The following is an 18,570-nucleotide window of genomic DNA, read 5'->3' as shown; positions in this document are numbered from 1 at the left end:
TTTTGAAACAGAGTCTCACTCTGGTGCCGGGGCTGAAGTACAGTGGTGTGATCTCAGCTCACTGCAACCTACGACTCCTGGGTTCAAGTGATGAACCCTGCCTCAGCCTCCGAGTAGCTGGGATTACAGGCACCTGCCATTACGTCCAGCTCATTTTTTGTGTTTTTAGTAGAGACAGGTTTTCACCATGTTGGCCAGGCTGGTTTCGAACTTGTGACCTCGTGATTCATCTGCCTCGGCCTCCCAAAGTGTTGGGATTACAGGAGTGAGCCACCACCCCCGGCCTGGAAGATTTTGTATACAGGACTGACATAATCTGATTTTAGGTTTTTGTTTGTTTTGTTTTGTTTTGTTTTTTGAGATGGAGTCTCGCTCTGTTGCCCAGGCTGGAGTGCAGTGGCACCATCTAGGCTCACTGCAACCTCTGCCTCCCAGATTCAAGCATTTCTTGTGCCTCAGGCTCCCAAGCAGCTGGGAATACAGGCCCCTGCCATCACGCCCGGCTAATTTTTGTATTTTTGGTAGGGACAGATTTTCACCATATAGGCCCAGCTGGTCTCAAACTCCTGATCTCAGGCAACCCTCCCTCCTCGGCCTCCCAAAGTGCTGGGATTACAGGCGTGAGCCACTGCGCCTGGGTGAGGCTATGATTTTAGGTTGTAAAAGGACCATTGATTGCTATATTGAGAATAGACTGTTTGGGGCAAGGGCAGAGATGCAAGGGGACCAGTTAAAAAACTGCTGCAATAACTTAGAAGAGAGATTGATGGTGGCTTGGACCAGAATGGTAGCAATGGAGGTGGTGAGAGGTTATTGTATTCTGGATATATTTTGAAGGAATAATCAATATGATTTGATTCCAGATTGAATTTAGCATGTAAAAGAAAGGAACGCTGTGTCGGCTTCTCATGATTTATGATTTTCTTTAAAACTACTTTGATATTAGAAAGAGAAATGTAGTATGAGTTAGATAAAAAGGAAGGGGTGAGCCTAACACATAACCCCCCACTCCTTAGGTGTGGGCTGCACATAATGACATTTCTTCAAAGTGTATAGTATTGGGTTGGGGGAGAAAGGCAGAGGGAGGAAAGTGACTTTACAATGGCAAAACCTGACAAACACTACTTCAGGTGGGTCATCAAGCCAACCTCAATAGTTATGCTGATAGTAGGTACACTTCTGTTTCCTTTTTTTGTTTTTTAGAGACAGTGCCTTGCTGTTGCCCAGGCTGGAGTGCAGTGGCACAATCATAGCTCACTGCAACCTCAACCTCCTGGTCTCAAATGATCCTCCTACCTCAGCCTCCAAGTAGCTGAGACTACAGGAGGGTGCCACCATGCCCAACTTTCTTTTTTTCCTTCAGTAGCAAGTATTCTCTCTATATTGTCCAGTCTGGTATTGAACTCCTAGCCTCAAGTACTGGGCCTCCAAAGTGCTCGGATTCCCAAAGTGCTGGGATTGCAGGTGTGAGCCACAGCACCCAGACTACTATGCACACTTGATATGATGTGATCAAAATGGCACTTTAGGCTGGGCACGGTGGCTCATGCATGTAATCCCAGCACTTTGGGAGGCCGAGGCAGGCGGATCACCTGAGATCGGGAGTTCGAGATCAGCCAGACCAACATGGAGAAACCCCGTCTCTACTAAAAATACAAAAAATTAGCCAGGCATGGTGGCACATGCCTATAATTCCAGCTACTCGGGAGGCTGAGGCAGGAGAATTGCTTGAACCCGGGAGATGGAGGTTGTGGTGAGTCGAGATCATGCCATTGCACTCCAGCCTGGGCAACAAGAGCGAAACTCTGTCTCAAAAAAAAAAAAAAAAAAAAAAGGCACTTTAGGCCAGAGGTGGTGACTCACGCCTGTAATCCCAGCACCTGGGGAGGCTGAGGTAGGTGGATTACTTGAGGTCAGGAGTTCCAGACCAGCCTGGCCAACGAGGAAACCCTGTCTCTACCAAAAAATATAAAAATTAGCCAGGTGTGGTGGCATGCGCCTGTAGTCCCAGCTACTCAGGAGGCTGAGGTGGGAGAATCGGTTGAACCCGGGAGGCAGATGTTGCAGTGAGGTGAGATCATACCACTGCACTCCAGCCTGGGCGACAGAGTGAGATTCTGTCACAAGAAAAAAGCAAGGGGCACTTTATCTCTGTGGTCTTCCTCCCATTAACCTATAACCTTGTATTATCCTGAGAAAGACAGACAAATTCCAATAGTGAGGAATCCTGTAAAATGCCTGACCTGTACTCCTCAAAACTGTTAAACTCATCAAAAACAAGGAAATCCTGAGAAACTGCCAGAGTCAAGAGAAGCTTAAAGAGATATGATAACTAAATGTAATGTGATACCGTGGATGGGATCACGGACCGAAAAAAACCTCATTAGGTAAAAACTAAGAAAGTCTAAATATAGACTTTAGTTAATTATAATGTACCAATATTTGTTCATTAACTGTAACAAATGTACCTACCATACTAATATAAGATGTTAATAATATGAAAAACTGGGTGTAGGGTATGGAACTTCTGTACCATGTTCTCAATTTTTCTATAAATATAAAACTTCTAAAAAAATAAAGTATTGTCCGGTACACTCGCTGGCGCCTGCAGTCCCAACACTTTGGGAGGCTGAGGTGGGTGGATTGCCTGAGCCCAGAAGATCAAGGCCAGCCTGGGAAACATAGTGAGACCCCATCTCTATTCATTATAAAATATAAAATAATTTTTAAAAACAAACAAAAATCCTTCCAGTCAGAGACAATAGCCCAAAAAAAAGTGTTTTAGAGGCAAATTTTTTTTTTGAAACGGAATCTTGCTCTGTTGCCCAGGCTGAAGTGCAGTGGCTGGACCTCAGCTCACTGCAACCTCCGCTTCCCAGGTTCAAGCAATTCTCCCTGCCTCAGCCTCCCAAGTAGCTGGGATTACAGGTGCCTGCCACCACACCTGGCTAATTTTTGTATTTTCAGTAGAGATGCAGTTTCAGGATGTTGGCCAGGCTGGTCTCGAACTCCTGACCTCAGGTGATCCGCCCACCTCAGCCTCCCAAAGTGCTGGGATTACAGGTGTGAGCCACCGTGCCTGACTGAGGCAAATTCTTAGGATTAAAAAAATTAAAGAGTCTATTATAAAGAAAAAAGCAAAGTACAAGGTGAGAGCTGAGGCATGTGCTAATCTTTTGAACAACTAAAATAGCATGTCTTCCTTTTTGCTTAGTAATAACTCAAATACCAATGAGAGTTCAATTAAACATTTTATTAACACTGGACTTTTTTTTTATGGAGTCTCACTCTGTCTCCCAGGCTGGAGTGCAGTGGCATGATCTCGGTTCAAGCAATTCTCCCTGCCTCAGCCTCCCAAGTAGCTGGGATTATAGGCAACCGACACCACTCCCAGCTAATTTTTGAATTTTTAGTAGAGACAGGGTTTCACCATTTTGGCCAGGCTGGTCTCGAACTCCTGACCTTGTGATCCGCCTGCTTCGGCCTCCCAAAGTGCTGGGATTACAGGCGTGAGCCACCACACCTGGCCTACCACTGGACTTCTAAGCAGGATATACACTTAACACTATGCATAAATACTTTTTGACTGAAATGAAAAGTAATTATTGACTTCATTTTAGGATAGGAATGATTCAGCATTATATTTAGGAGAGCTTGGAAGTGACTAAAGAGCTTATTTCCCCAGATGTTTTCTTTTTTTTTTTTTGAATTATAATGCAATAATCAATAGCTTTGGGGATCTGACCCCAATTCTGCCATTTAATTTCTCTGAGATTGATTTTCCTCATTTGCATATTGTACATTATCATAAAAAAGAGTTAATGCATAATGAGTGTGAAAGTTAAAGGGGCCACCCATATATTATTATTAGTCTAGGTGTACTGGTAATTGACATTATTAATAAATGAGCAACACATTGCCCTGTGTTCAAAGAGATTAAGGGAACTGATTTGTTAAATTAGAAAGAGAATAAGGGCTGGGCACAGTGGCTCACATCTGTAATTCCAGCACTTTGGGAGGCCGAGGCGCACAGATCACCTGAGGTCAGGAGTTTGAGACCAGGATGACCAACATGGTGAAACCCTGTCTCCACTAAATATACAAAAAAATTAGCCAGGTATGGTGGCAGACGCCTGTACTCCCAGCTATTCGGGAGGCTGAGGCAGGAGAATCTCTTGAACCCGGGAGGGGAGGTTGCAGTGAGCTGAGATCGCACCACTGCAGTCCAGCCTGGGCAACAGAGCGAGACTCCGTCTCAAAAAAAAAAAAAAAAAAATTAGCCAGGCGTGGTGGCGCACGCCTGTAGTCCCAGCTACTCGGGAGGCTGAGGCAAAAGAATCGCTTGAACCTGGGAGGCCAAGGTTGCAGTAAGCCGAGATTGCGCCACTGCACTCCAGCCTGGCGACAGAGCGAGACTCCATCTCAAACAAAAAGAAAGAGAATTAAGTTTAATGGAATAAAATCTACAAATGCTATACCAAGGACCTACTATACACTAAGCTTTAGTGCTAGCTGGTATGGGGAGTTGAAAGGACATGATAAGCATAGAACAGGGAAGGCACAATTTTATAGGCTGTGTAATAAGAGGTAATTACCCAAAGCAAATATGAATAATTGTTAGATGACAGGCCAGTTTAAATAGACTGAAGAGATACCATGCTAGTCTTTGATCTCTGTTTATATATATTTATGTGTCATTTCTTTTTTTTTCTCTTTTTTTTGAGATGGAGTCTTGCTCTGTCACCCAGGCTGGAATGCAATGGCGCCACCTCGGCTCACTGCAACGTTCGCCTCCCGGGTTCAAGCAATTCTCCTGCCTCAGCCTCCTGAGTAGCTGGAATTACAGGCACCCACCACCATGCCCAGTTAATTTTTGTATTTTCAGTAGAGACGGGGTTTCACCATGTTGGTCAGGCTGGTCTCAAACTCCTGACCTCAGGTGACCCACCCACCTCGGCCTCCCAAAGTGCTGGGATTACAGGCGTGAGCCATACCGCACCTGGGCATTTATGTGTCATTTCAAGACACTGTGGAATTGCTATTACTTTTGGCCCTTACAGAGAAAAGCTACTGGTTTTATTTTTTAAATTTCCAAGTTCTTTAGTTTGCTTCACAGATAACCATTTCCAGTTTGTCATTTTTTAAAAAGTATGAATTTGTTGCATAAACAATGTTATAACAAGAAAAAAATTGTAAAAGGAAAAATTCATCCAGAATTCTATATTCTAACTGCTGTAGACTGAATATTTGTGTTCCCCACAAAATTCATATGTTGAAGTCCTAACCCCTAATATGATAGTAAGTAGCTGGAGCCTTTGGGAGGTGATTAGGTTATGATGGCAGAGCCTTAATGAATGGGATTAGTACCTTATAATAGAAACCTCCAGAGAGCTCCCTTGCTCCTTTCTGCCCTGTGAAGTTACACGGAGAAAATGGCTGTTTATGAACCAAGATAGCAGGCCCTCACTAGATACCAAATCTGCCAGCTCCTTGATCTCTAACTTCCTAGCTTTGAGAGCTGTGAAAAATAAATTTCTGCTGTTTATAAGCTACCTGTTTATGGTATTCTGTTATAGCAACCCAAAGACTCAATTGTTTTTCCTTATTCCTTTTCAGTCCCTGTCCACATGACATGGTCTTTATGATTAGACTAAGTAAACGTTCAGTGCTATAAACCCTGATGGTGCCTGCTAACAGACTGGCTATGGGGATTAAAGAGCTATTGTTATCACCAGGAACAGGGAAGTTGGAATCTGTTATTTCTCCTCTTCCTGGTTCTGTTACTTATTACTGTACTAAGTTTCTCCAAACACCCAACTTTCCCTTTCTCAATTTACACTTCTAAGCTAAATTGTACTACTGATTTTTAAAAACAACTACAGCTTTGCTTTTAAGACACACATTTTTATTTTATTTATGTCTTTTTTTTTAAAAAAAAGATGGGGTCTCTCTCTGTCACCCAGGTGGGAGTACAGTGGCACGATCTCAGCTCACTGCAGCTTCAACCTCCTGGGCTCAAGTGATCCTCCCACTTCAGCCCCCTCTCTGCCCCAAGTAGCTGGGACTACAGGCGTGCGCCACCACACCAGGCTAATTTTTGTATTTTTTGTAGAGATGGGGTTTCACCATGTTGCCCAAGATGGTCTCAAACTCCTGAGCTCTGGAGATCTACCTGCCTTGGCCTCCCAAGGAGTGGCTGGGATTACAGGCGTAAGCCACTGCACCCGGCCTTAAGAAACATATTTTTAAAGAAGATTGCTAATCTGTCAATTTACACCAAATTCCTTTTAGACACTTAAAAATCTTAGAAGAGGCAACAATTACAATTTATGTCTCAAGTCATGTTGACTTATTTTACTTATTTTTTAAAGTTTGGATTATTTGGAATGAATACAATGATCAAATATCACATACTGGTAAATTCCCTAAAAGTATTTGCTAAACTGAGCTAATGTACTATCATCCTGATTTTGCAGACAAAGAAATTGCAGGTATAACCAACCTACCTAAGCTTGTAAAGTTAGCAAAGATGCTGTAAATTCAGCTAAAGACAGTCAGTCTCCCTTCACTGGTCTGCCTGCAGTTCTGCAGTATGAAGCTAAGCTCAGCTGACAAAGTCACTCCTAGGAAAGCAGTCATATTGTCTGCTGCCAGATTTGTCACATCACATTTTTTTTTTTTTGAGATGGGCTGGGCGCGGTGGCTCAGAGATGGAGTCTCACTCTGTCACCCAGGCTAGAGTGCAGTGGCATGATCTCATCTCACTGCAACCTCCACCTCCCGGGTTCAAGCGATTCTCCTGCCTCAGCCTCCCAAGTGGCTGAGATTACAGGTGTGTACCACCACTGCCAGTTAATGTTTGTATTTTTAGTAGAGATGGGGTTTCACCATGTTGGCCAGGCTGGTCTCGAACTCCTGACCTCAGGTGATCCACCCACCTCAGCCTCCCAAAGTGATGTGATGTGGGCCAGGCGTGGTGGCTCACGCCTGTAATCCCAGCACTGGGAGGCCAAGGTGGGCGGATCACCTGAGGTCAGGAGTTCGGGACTAGCCTGGCCAACATGGTGAAACCCCGTCTCTACTAAAACACAAAAAATTAGCTGGGTGTGGTGGCGTGACCTGTAGCCCCAGCTACTGGGGAGGCTGAGGCAGGAGAATTGTTTGAACCCGGGAGACGGAGGTTACAGTGAGCCGAGATTGTGCCATTGTATTCCAGCCTAGGTGACAGAGCGAGACTGTGTCTCCAAAAAAAAAAAAAAATTACTATGTTTCCCTGAACTAACGTTCAGAATCTTTGAGAACAGGTCCTTTGATAAAGCCTCACAACAATAACCAAGCAAATCTGAGTAGCAGGGACCTTCATTTTAGAAACTCTATTAAGTATCAGGTTATGCAATGTACTAAGCATCACTCCAGGAAATAGATTACAATATAACAGACAGCTATGAAGGCCTGAAGACAAAGCATGCACCTGCTTGCTTAAGAGAGTGAATCATGTAACAATAACACACGGTCATGCTGTTAGTTCAATGCTGTACAAAGAGTAATCAGACAGAGTCCCTTCCTTCATAGAGCTCTAAATCTAGTGTGGAGATACCCATAACAACATAGGCCTACAACAGAAATAACAAGGGACGTGATGGGGGAGGGTAGAAGCACAAAAGAGGTACACCTAACCCAGTCTTGGCAGGTTGTTTTTTTTTTTTTTTTTTTTTTGAGACGGAGTTTCGCTCTTGTTGCCCAGGCTGGAGTGCAACGGCGTGTGCCTGTAATCTCAGCTACTTAGGAAGCTGAGGCAGGAGAATTGCTTGAACCCAGGAGGCGGAGGTTGCAGTGAGCCGAGATTGTGCCACTATACTCCAGTCTGGGCGACAGAGCCAGATTCTGTCTCAATCAATCAATCAATTTTTCAAAAGAGATAGGGTCTCACCATCTCGCCCAGGCTTGTCTTGAACACCTGAGCTCAAGTGATCCTCCTGCCTTGGCCTCCTAAAGTGCTGGGATTACAGACATGAGCCATCATGCCCAACTTTTTTTCTTTTCTTTTTTTTTTTTGAGACAAGGTCTCACTCTGTCATCCACGCTGGAGTGGCATGATCACTGCTCACTGCAGCCTCAACCTCCCGGGCTCAAGCAATCCTCCTGCCTCAGCTTCCTGAGTAGCTGGGATCACATCTGTCTAATTTTTCTAATTTTTTCTAAAGACAGGGTCTCACTAGATTGCCCAGGCTCAAGCTGAATTCTGAAACATGAATATAACATAGGCAGCAAAGGGGAGTAGTCAAGGATGGGAAAATGAAAGTATGGGAACAGATATCTATCTCTAAGAGGCAATTATGATAAATAGGATTGATGAATGGTGACAAAGCTTATTTCCTAATCCCCTACAAAGGGTGCTAGGAACATAGATATACCCTGGGAATAGTATGCAGGTACTGAATGTATGTGAAAAGACCTAATGTACTCAATGATAAACATCTATGGGTAAGGGTGGGTTTTAAGGATAGCTCTTGCTATACATCTTTCTGAGATCAGTCTTCTGGTCTGTAACATAACATATTTTGACGGGATTTTTGTGAGTATGGAACTTTTCATGGAGTCAGTGTTGTATAGAAATGCACATTTTAAAGTCATACATGCAGAATTTGAATTTGACTTTGTCATCTATTGCCTTGTGGGGTTTTTTTGTTGTTGATTTTTTTTTTTGAGACGGAGTTCCACTCTTGTTGCCCAGGCTGAAGTGTCATGGCGCGATCTTGGCTCACCACAACCTCCATCTCCCAGGTTCAGGCGATTCTCCTGCCTTAGCCTCCCGAGTCGCTGGGATTACAGGCGCCCGCCACCACACCCGGCTAATTTTGTATTTTTAGTAGAGACAGGGTTTCTCCAACTTGGTCAGGCTGGTCTCAAACTCCCGACCTCAGGTGATCTACCTGCCTCAGCCTCCCAAAGTGCTGGGATTACAGGCGTGTGGTGAGCCACCGCGCCTGGCATTGCCTTGTGGTCCTGGCTCTATGTAAAACGATAGTACTAACTTCACAGCATTATGAGAATTTCATAGGCAAGGCAAGGCTGATATTTAACTAATACCCAACGGGAAAGGCTGTATTGGTGATTAAAATATTGAAACACGTGGGGCGCGGCGGCTCATGCCTGAAATCCTAGCACTTTAGGAGGCTGAGCTGGGTGGATCACTTGAGCCCAGGAGTTTGAGACCAGCCTGGGTAACATGGCAAAATCCTGTCTCTACAAAGAACAGAAAAATAAGCGAGGCATGGTGGTGCATACCTGTAGTCCCAGCTACTCAGGAGGTCGAGGGTAAAGTGAGCTGTGATGCGCCACTACACTCTAGCCTGGGCAACAGAGTTAGACCTTGTTTCAAAAATAAAGAAACAACAAAAATATTGAAACATTTACATATGAGTTGGCATATGGCTACTTCCCTAAGCACTTCCAGTGTCCTCCAACTCTCCCCTGGGACGCACTGGACCTCCCCACAATCTAGCATTAGAAGATATCTGAGGCCAGGTGCGATGGCTCACACCTGTAATCCCAGCACTTTGTGAGGCCGAGGAGGGCAGATCACCTGAGGTCAGGAGTTCAAGACCAGCCTGACCAATGTGGCAAAACTCTGTCTCTACTAAAAACGCAAAATCAGCCGGGCGTGGTGGCGCATGCCTGTAATCCCAGCTACTCAGGAGGCTGAGGCAGGAGAATTGCTTGAACCCAGGAGGTGGAGGTTGCAGTGAGCCGAGATTGCGCATTATACTCTAGCCTGGGCAACAAGAGTGAAAGTATGTCTCAAAACAAACAAACAAAAAGACAGCACAGAAATCTTTACAGGTATTCTGACAGATTTATTTTAAAAGTTGGAATATTATCCAAAAAATGCCTGGCACATAGTAGACTTTTTTTTTTTTTTTTGAGACAGAGTCTCGCTCTGTCACCCAGGCTGGAGTGCAATGGTGTGGTCTCGGCTCACTGCAACTCCGCCTCCCAGGTTCAAGTGATTCTCCTGCCTCAGCCTCCTGAGCAGCTGGGATTATAGGCACCTGCCGCAATGCCCAGCTAATTTGTATTTTAGTAGAGATGGGGGTTTCATCATGTTGGCCAGGCTGGTCTCGAACTCCTAAGCTCAGGTGATCCACCCATCTTGGCCTCCCAAAGTGTTGGGATTACAGGCGTGAGCCACCATAGTAGACATTTAATAGATATTAATCAAATTTATTTAGCCTATAGATTCAATCTATGGATATAGTTAGGAAATGCCCCTTTATTGGGTGATATCCACTTATTCTATATATATTTATTGGGGCATACTATTATTGCATATCTGGTGGCTTACCCCTAGGTGTAATTCAATGCTTCTCTGCCACCTCCAAGGAGCACTAATATATGGCTAAGACAAAATGGATTCCTTGGAGACAAATTAGGATCAAGATGCTAAGTGGTAGACCTTTCACTGTGGACAAGCAATAGGATTGAATTTTCAAGCATCAGTGTAGTATTGTGTCTTTTATTAATTCCATGTACTTGGCTTGGCTCCATGTGACTGCCAGTGTGATAAAATAGGCCCAAAGCTACTTGGAGATCCTAACTTCCTTGGCTTATTTCTCTTTTTGAGTGTTCCTGTTGATCTGGTCTAGCTTGCCAGGGAGGAGTCTAAGAGAGGGAAGGTCATCTAGGCCTGCCTTGATTATACAAGAGAGTTTTCTCTAAGCTCTATAAGATCCATCTCAGCTTACTAAATCTAAGGTTCCACAGAGGGCTTTTGGACCCTGTAGCAACTTTAAAACATGGCACCAAAATTCCTGACACTCCTCTTGAGAAGTAGGGCCTATGTACCCTCTCCTTGAATCTAGGCTCTGTGTGTGGTTGACTGAAAGAATATGGTGAAAGAAGAGTTGCTGTGGCAGTTTCTAAACCCAGGTTTTAAAAACTGGCAGTATCTACTCCCCATCTCCTGGAATGTTTACTCTTGAAGAGTAACATTTAGCCATCATGCTGTAAAAAGAAACCTAAGCAACTCATGGTAAACCCCATGGTCTTTAGGGAAAGAGGGTTTCCACAATGTTAAGGAGAGCCAAGAAAAATTTCAATAGTGTATTTTCCAGCTTCCCGTCTCTACACCAAAATTAAGTATTGACACTCACAAGAGGAAAAAAATTATCCTCTGTCAGCCATGTGAATGAGCCTTCTTGGATATGGATCCTCCAGCCCTCAGCTGAGCTGCCCCAGCTGATGCCATGTGGGATGAAGATTAGCTGTCCCCACTGAGCCCAGCCCAATTTTCAGGTAATAGGCAAAATAAATGTTTCTTGTTTTGGCTGGACGCCGTGGCTCACGCCTGTAATCCCAGCACTTTGGGAGGCTGAGGCGGGCGGATCACTTGAGGTCAGGAGTTTGAGACCAGCCTGGCCAACATGGTGAAACCCCATCTCTACTAAAAATACAAAAATTAGCCTGGCATGGTGGCGGGTGCCTGTAATCCCAGCTACCCAGGAGGCTGAGGCAGGAGAATCGCTTGAACCTGGGAGGCAGAGGTTGCAGTGAGCTGAAATCGTGCCACTGCACTCCAGCCCAGGCGACAGAGCAAGACTCCATCTCAACAACAACAACAACAAAAGGCAGGGCTTGGTGGCTTATGCCTGTAATCTCAGCACTTTGTGAGGCCGAGGAGGGCGGATGACCTGAGGTCGGGAGTTCGAGACCAGCCTGACCAACATGGAGAAACCCCGTCACTACTAAAAATACAAAAAAATTAGCCAGGCGTGGTGGTGCATGCCTGTAATCCCAGCTACTTGGGAGGCCGAGGCAGGAGAATCGCTTGAACCCGGGAGGCAGAGGTTGTGGTGAGCTGAGATTGTGCCATTGCACTCCAGCCTGGGCAAGAAGAGTGAAACTCTGTCTCAAAAAAAAAGAATGTTTCTTGTTTTAAGTCATTGATTTGGGAATGGCTGTTTTGTAGCAATAGATAACTGGAACAGACTCAAAGGGCCAACTAGTCATAAAGTGTTTTTTTGCCTCACCTTGTCATTCCTGGAAATGACTCCCTGGAAAATCCTTGGCAGAGATGGGTGTCTGGGTTTCAGTTTTTAGAAATCTTTCCACATTAATATTTTCCTTAGTTGCCTAACATAACTGGCAGAAGGAGACAGGCAAGGAACAGGACATTAAGTACTCAACCAACTGTGGTCATAATTATCCAGAAAGTTTTTTTCTCTGTGAAAAAAAAATCACCACATATTGCTTTAAGTAGGTATACAAGGAAGTTTCAGACCCAAACCCCTGTGTGGAATCCTTAGTTCTGGTGTTCTATCATGGAAACAACAAAGACTTTTTGTCTCTAGCCCAAGGCCTTCACTAAAAGTATGCCAATAGCTTCCTAGCCCTTTTTCTCACAGACACCATATCCTTAAGATCTTTTAACTCTAATTGTGTGAACAAAGGAAAAGAAGGCACATTTGTTTTGATATGGCCTTTTTCATACTTCTGCTACCCATTCCCAATATGACCAGTTGTCCTTGTTCTTGGCTGCCCATGTCCTAGCTCCTCCTCCCCAGAAGCTGAAGGGTTTGGAGCCTTCTTTTTTTTGAGATAGAGTCTTGCTCTGTTGCCAGGCTGGAGTGCAGTGGTGCGATCTCAGCTCACTGCAACCTCCGCCTCCTGGGTTCAAGCAATTCTCCTGCCTCAGCCTCCCAAGTAGCTGGGATTACAGGCATGTACCACCACATCCAGCTAATTTTGTATTTTTAGTAGAACTGGGGTTTCACCATGTTAGCCAAGCTGGTTTCCAACCTCAGGTGATCTGCCCACCTCGGCCTCGCAAAGTGCTGGGATTACAGGCATGAGCTGCTGTGCCCGGCCATGTTTTGTTTATGTGAAAATTCACATATCTAAACGTGGGTCCCTGTCTTTGTATAGCCTTCAAGCTCAAAATAATGTTCACATTTTAAAATGGATTTTAAAAATAAAAATAAATAATATTTTGGGACACATGCAAATTATATAAATTCAAATTTCAGTATCCATAGAAAAATGTTTTGTTTTTGTTTTGAGACAGGGTCTAGCTCTGTTGCCCAGGTTAGAATGTAGTAGCACGATCTTGGCTCACTGGAGTTTGCACCTCCTAGGCTCAAGGGCTGCTCCCACCTCAGCCTCCATCTCCTGGGCTCAAGGGATCCTCCCACCTCAGCCTCCCATCTCAGCCTTTCCAGCATCTGGGACTACAGGTGCACACCACCACCTGTAGTGTAGTGTAGGCCTGGCTGGGCGTGGTGGCTTATGCCTGCAATCCCAGCACTTTGGGAGGCCAAGGCAGGAGGATCACTTGAGCCCAGGAGTTCAAGACCAGCCTGGACAACATGGTGAAACCCCCTCTCTACTAAAAATACAAAAATTAACCAGGCGTGGTGGCAGGTGCCTGTAATCCCAGCTACTTGGGATGCTGAGGCAGAAGAATAGCTTGAACCTGGGAGGTGGAGGTTGCAGTGAGCCAAGATGGCACCACTGCATTCCAGCGTGGGTGACAGAGTGAGACTCTATCCCCTCCAAAAAAATTTTTTTCCAGCTGTGATAATCCAAAATATCCCATTCTCCTTTCTATGGTGGGAAGGAAAAGGTAGAAGTTGTGGAGAGGAAAGAGGTAGAAATTAAAGGGAGAATGGAAAAGAAGGGCAAACAAAGGCAAGTAGGTGAGGAGAAGGACAGGAAAAGAGACAGGGAGAAGGGAGGGACTTATAAAGAAGGGTAGGAAGGATGGGAATAAGTAAAAACAACAACAACAAAAAGAAAGCAAGGAGAGAGAGTGGAGAGGGGGAAGAGCCAGAAAATGCTGAGTGAGCTAAGAAAGGACCACCAAAAGAAAAAGGAGAATGGGGGTGGTCAGAGGGCTATACCACTATCTTCCTCTCCTGTTTGCTTTCGTTTACTAACGTCCTGGTCACTCTGCCCTAAACAGCTTAGTTCCTTTCCCATAGTCTTTGTTCACTCCAGCACTATCTGACTTGAACTTGTACCTGTACGACAAATCTAACACCCTGGACTCTTAGTTCTAAAAACAGGACATGCATTCTGCCTCAGTCTTCCATTCCCATGGTCTCACCCTGGACCTTGGCATCATCAGAAACTCACAAGCTGGGACATTTCAATTCCAAATATCCCACTCAGACCAGCAGCATCTATACTGCCAGAGCACTTGCTCATATACCCCACTGCAATCTTTCTTGGGCCAATGCTCTAAGACATTGGTCCCTTTCCCCACCACCCTCCAACCCCTCCACTACCAGGCTTCATGTGCCATTATTTGCTTTCCTGTATGGTTTTGATTCTACACACAACATCATGAACATTCTCTTCCAAACACTCTCATCACTTGGCACCCTCTCTCTGTTGTGCTTGCCAGGCAAAATCCCAACCCTCAGTAAATGCAACAAGCTGCCTTCTCAGCCTGTGCCTGAATGGCCAAACATCTTCAATTATTTTGAATCCGTTACCTCAAATATCAAATGAGCTCTTAACGTTGGCCAGAAGGCCTTATAAAGGCCTGTATGCACCAAGGCTCAGTTCTTGGAACTTCTCCTTTTCTTCTCCCTTAAGATTCTTCCCTAATGAAGGGGGCAGGCGAACGGAGTTAAAGGGCTTCCATTGCAGTTAGAATACAGCCCAAATTCCTTTCCATAACCGAAAGTCCTGATCTGCCACCGACCTCACTTTCTCAACTTTTCACCTTCCATTCTCCCCTCATTTGACTCAGCCCTGGTCTCACTGTCACTGGCCTTTTTTCCTTTTTTTTTTTTTTTTTTTTTTGAAGCAGTCTCATTGTCACCTAGGCAGGAGTGCAGTGGTGCTATTACGGCTCCTAGGCTCAAGTGAACATCCCAGTAGCTGGGATCACAGGCACGGGTCACGGTGCCCGGCTTTTAAATTTTTGGTCGAGACGGGGTCTCGTCATGTTGTCCAGGCTGGTCTCGAACTCCTGGGCTCAAGCCATCCTCCTGCCTCAGCCTCCCAAAATGCTGGGATTACAGGCGTGAGCCACCGCGCCCAGCCAGGCCTTCCTTCAATTGCTTTAACATGCCAAACCAACTTAGATTTTTTGCACATGCTTTTCTCTGTGGGACACTCTATCCTGGTGCTTGCCTGGTTTCGCTCTTTTCTATCCTTTTGTCTTGGCTTGAATGTCACCTCTTCTGAAGCGTTCTCTGGCGACCCTGGCCATCTTATGTCCTACTTGTTATTTCTTCAAAATTGTACTGCCTTTTGTATATACTGGTGTTTACTCATTCACACTGGCTACCTCCCCATACCTCACTGGCTGGAATGGAAACTCATTGCGAGCAGAGACAATAGGTTTTGCTCTCCCGCGGATCACGTCCCAGCCTCCAGCTCAGCACCAGACACTTGGGGGCGCAGGATAAAATATCTGCAGTCAGAAAGCACTAATAACCACCCAAGGGTTGGAGGAAAGCTGGCGCGGACCGCACGAGTGTCGCCGAGACGCCGCCGCCGTGCGAAGCTCCTCCCCTTCTGACAGTGCCGCGGACGCCCGGGCAGCCACGGCGGCGGGGCCGCGGCGGGCGCCGGCTCAGCCCGCCCCTTTCTCCCGCCGCCTCCCCGCCCCGCCCCGCCCCGCGCCGCGCCGCGCCGGCCGCTGTCAGCTCCCTCAGCGTCCGGCCGAGGCGCGGTGTATGCTGAGCCGCTGCCGCAGCCGGCTGCTCCACGTCCTGGGCCTTAGCTTCCTGCTGCAGACCCGCCGGCCGATTCTCCTCTGCTCTCCACGTCTCATGAAGCCGCTGGTCGTGTTCGTCCTCGGCGGCCCCGGCGCCGGCAAGGGGACCCAGTGCGCCCGCATCGTCGAGGTGAGGCCCGGGCAGCAGGCGGGCTCCTTGGGGCTTGACGGGACGCGGGCCGGCCTGTCCCGCCGCCCCTAGTCCGCGCCCCCCGGAGTCGCCGAGCCGCAGACTACGAGTCCCGGCGGCCACCGCGCCGCCCGCGTGGCAGTGGCCGAGGGCCGCCGGCGCGCGGCATGCCGGGACTTGTAGTCCGCGCCCGCCCGCCTTGGGGGCCACCGCTTGAGGTCGCTTTGTTCCTGCGCCCCTTCTTTTCTTACATTTTGGGGACCAGATTCGTCTCTAGAGTGGGCTGGGAGAGGGATCCCGGAGGCCAACCTTTGGGGGTCCCCCAGCGCGCAGAGGTTAGCGTGTCGCTGATCGTGTGGCGGGTGAAGGCAGCAGGAGCGCGGATTTGGGTTAGAGGCCGTGTGCGCCCACAGTTGTCTGAAGGGGAGACCTATTTTTCTTCTCCGCGCCTTCCCTCTGGTTCCCTAAACTCCGCACTGTCACCGAACGTGTCTTTACTCTAGAAAGGAGGCCCGTGGGGCGGGGTGTTATTTTAGGCGTGCTGTGGGCTGCCGCTGGCACTCTCGAGCCCCGTCCCCGCAAGCTTTAGGGCGGAGCTAGCCCTGAGGCTCGGCCCGGGTCGGGGATAGGGAAAGCCGGGACTGCTGTTCTGAGATCAAGCTTCAACCTTTGGCCCTGCTGCCAAGTCACGCTCGGCGCTCGGTCACTTCCTGTCTCCCAGCCTCAGTTAGCCCTTGTAATACAGTAAAAAGAGTCTCTGAACCCAGATTTTCTCAGGATATAAAACACCTCCCAAATGTAAAATGCTGTTACTTTTTTTTCTTTTGCTTTGAGACAGGTTACCAGTTCAATTCTTTTAACAGTTTTTGAGCTAGATGTATGGTTGGTTAGCTGCATTGACACTGTGGGAAAAAAAGGCTTCATGGACAATCTGGGGAATGCTTGGGAAAGAAGGAAAACAGGATATCTAGAAACAGAAGAGGCGACCATTGGTGGCCTCTAGTGAAATCACTCTGAAACCCTGTAACCAACAAAAGTTTTTTTGACCTAGAACTTCTAATTTCCTCCTCTTCTAGGATATGGCCAATATTAGCATTGGGCTTTTGCTTCTCTCCTTATATGTTCATAACAATCAACTCCTGTCCTGTATTTTATTCCCTAAATAGCATCCAGAGAAAGTTAGATGAGTTCAACAAGTCATTATGTGTTGGACAGATGTATTTATAAATATTGATCATTTTGCCAGGCGCTGTGGCTCACTCCTGTAATCCCAGCACTTTGGGAGGCCGAGGCTGGCGGATCACGAGGTCAGGAGTTCGAGACCAGCCTGGCTAACATGGAGAAACGTTGTCTTTACTAAAAATACAAAAATTAGCCTGGCGTGGTGGCGGGCGCCTGTAATCCCAGCTACTCCGAAGGCTGAGGCAGGAGAATCGCTTGAAACCGGAAGGCGGAGGTTGTGGTGAGCCCAAATCGCGCCACTGCACACTAGCCTGGGCGAAAGAGTGAAACTCCATCTCAAAAAAAAAAAAAAAAAAAAAAATCATTTTAGGTGTCAAAGTGGAACTAGTCCAACTAAAAAAATACATAACATTTACATCCTCTTAAAAAAGTTTTTTTTGTTGGTTCTCTTTACTTTCTTTTGTTGTTTTTTTGTTTTTGTTTTTGTGACAGTCTCACTCCGTCACCAGGCTGGAGTGCGGTGGTGCGATCTCAGCACACTGCAACCTCTGCCTCCCAGGTTCAAGCGATTTTCCTGCCTCAGCCTCTGCATAGCTGGGATTACAGGCGTGCGCCACCACGCCTGGCTAATTTTTGTATTTTTGGTAGAGACGGGGTTTCACCATGTTGGCCAGGCTGATCTCGAACTCTTGACCTCGTGATCTGCCCGCCTCAGCCTCCCAAAGTGCTGGGATTATAGGCATGAGCCACCGTGCCTGGCCTTGTCACTTGTCTTTTAAAAAGTAAAGAGACTGGCCGCTGCACTCCAGCCTGGGCGACAGAGCGAGACTCCATCTCAGAAATAAATAAATAAATAAATAAATAAATAAATAAATGGCAAGTGAAAAGTGGGAGTGATTTCAAATTTTTGTTTAATATATGTGATCTTTCTTAAATAGCATGATAGGGGAAGGGGCAAAGACTTTAGAGTCAAAGAGATATAGGTTCAAACCCTGACTCTGCCATTTACTGTTTCTCTAGGCCCAGAGATGTTGTTACCTTTAGTTCCCTGTGAAAAGGGAAAACATAGAAATGGCTATTTTGTATGGTATTTGTGAATATTAAATGAGGTAAAATATCTGGCACACAGAGACAGATGCAGATAGTTTTTTTCTCCACTTTAAACTTCTGATCTTATTACCTCTACTTTAAATTTCCTGATCTTATTATATTGGTTATTTTTATTGGTGGGTTTTGTTGTTGTTGTTTGTTTTGAGATCGAGTCTCTCTGTGTCACCCAGGCTGGAGTGCTGTGGTACCATCTTGGCCCACTCCAACCTCTGCCTCCTGGGCTCAAGCCATCCTCTCACCTCAGTCTCCCAAGTAGCTGGGATGACAGGTGTGCACCGCCACTCTCTGCTAACTTTTTTTTTAGGTTTTTGTAGAAACGAGGGCTCACTATATTGCCCAGGCTGGTCTCGAACTCCCAGACTCAAGGGATCTTACTGCCTTGGCTTCTCAAAGTGTTGGCATTACAGGCATGAGCCGC

At 46.4% G+C, this 18,570-nt stretch overlaps 2 protein-coding genes across 5 annotated transcripts in view; one reads left to right on the top strand and one right to left on the bottom strand.

The window, feature by feature from the left end:
• The window catches only part of STIL (STIL centriolar assembly protein), an 84,051-nt gene extending 68,652 nt beyond the window's left edge, over window positions 1–15,399 (bottom strand). For 2 of the 3 annotated variants that reach the window (XM_034964586.3, XM_008954958.5), the window contains exon 1: window positions 12,030–15,399. The gene's annotated coding sequence lies outside the window, so the exon portion shown is untranslated. Of the gene's footprint in view, window positions 1–9,288; window positions 9,707–12,029 lie in introns of those variants that run through there. The other variant, XM_063601247.1, reaches the window with a different exon arrangement.
• A 122-nt stretch (window positions 15,400–15,521) lies between these two features.
• CMPK1 (cytidine/uridine monophosphate kinase 1) overlaps window positions 15,522–18,570 on the top strand; it is a 31,038-nt gene continuing 27,989 nt past the window's right edge. The window contains exon 1 of one of the 2 annotated variants that reach the window (XM_034964624.3): window positions 15,522–15,860. In XM_034964624.3, coding sequence (XP_034820515.3) covers window positions 15,690–15,860 — 171 coding nt within the window. In that variant the 5' untranslated portion in view covers window positions 15,522–15,689. Of the gene's footprint in view, window positions 15,861–15,998; window positions 16,196–18,570 lie in introns of those variants that run through there. The other variant, XM_055093278.2, reaches the window with a different exon arrangement.

The sequence above is a fragment of the Pan paniscus genome, chromosome 1 (genome assembly GCF_029289425.2).
Source record: "Pan paniscus chromosome 1, NHGRI_mPanPan1-v2.0_pri, whole genome shotgun sequence".
In the NCBI taxonomy this organism is placed as follows: Eukaryota; Metazoa; Chordata; class Mammalia; order Primates; family Hominidae; genus Pan; species Pan paniscus.
Note: the sequence above shows the minus strand (reverse complement) of the source record. Positions and strands in the feature narration are given on the sequence as shown.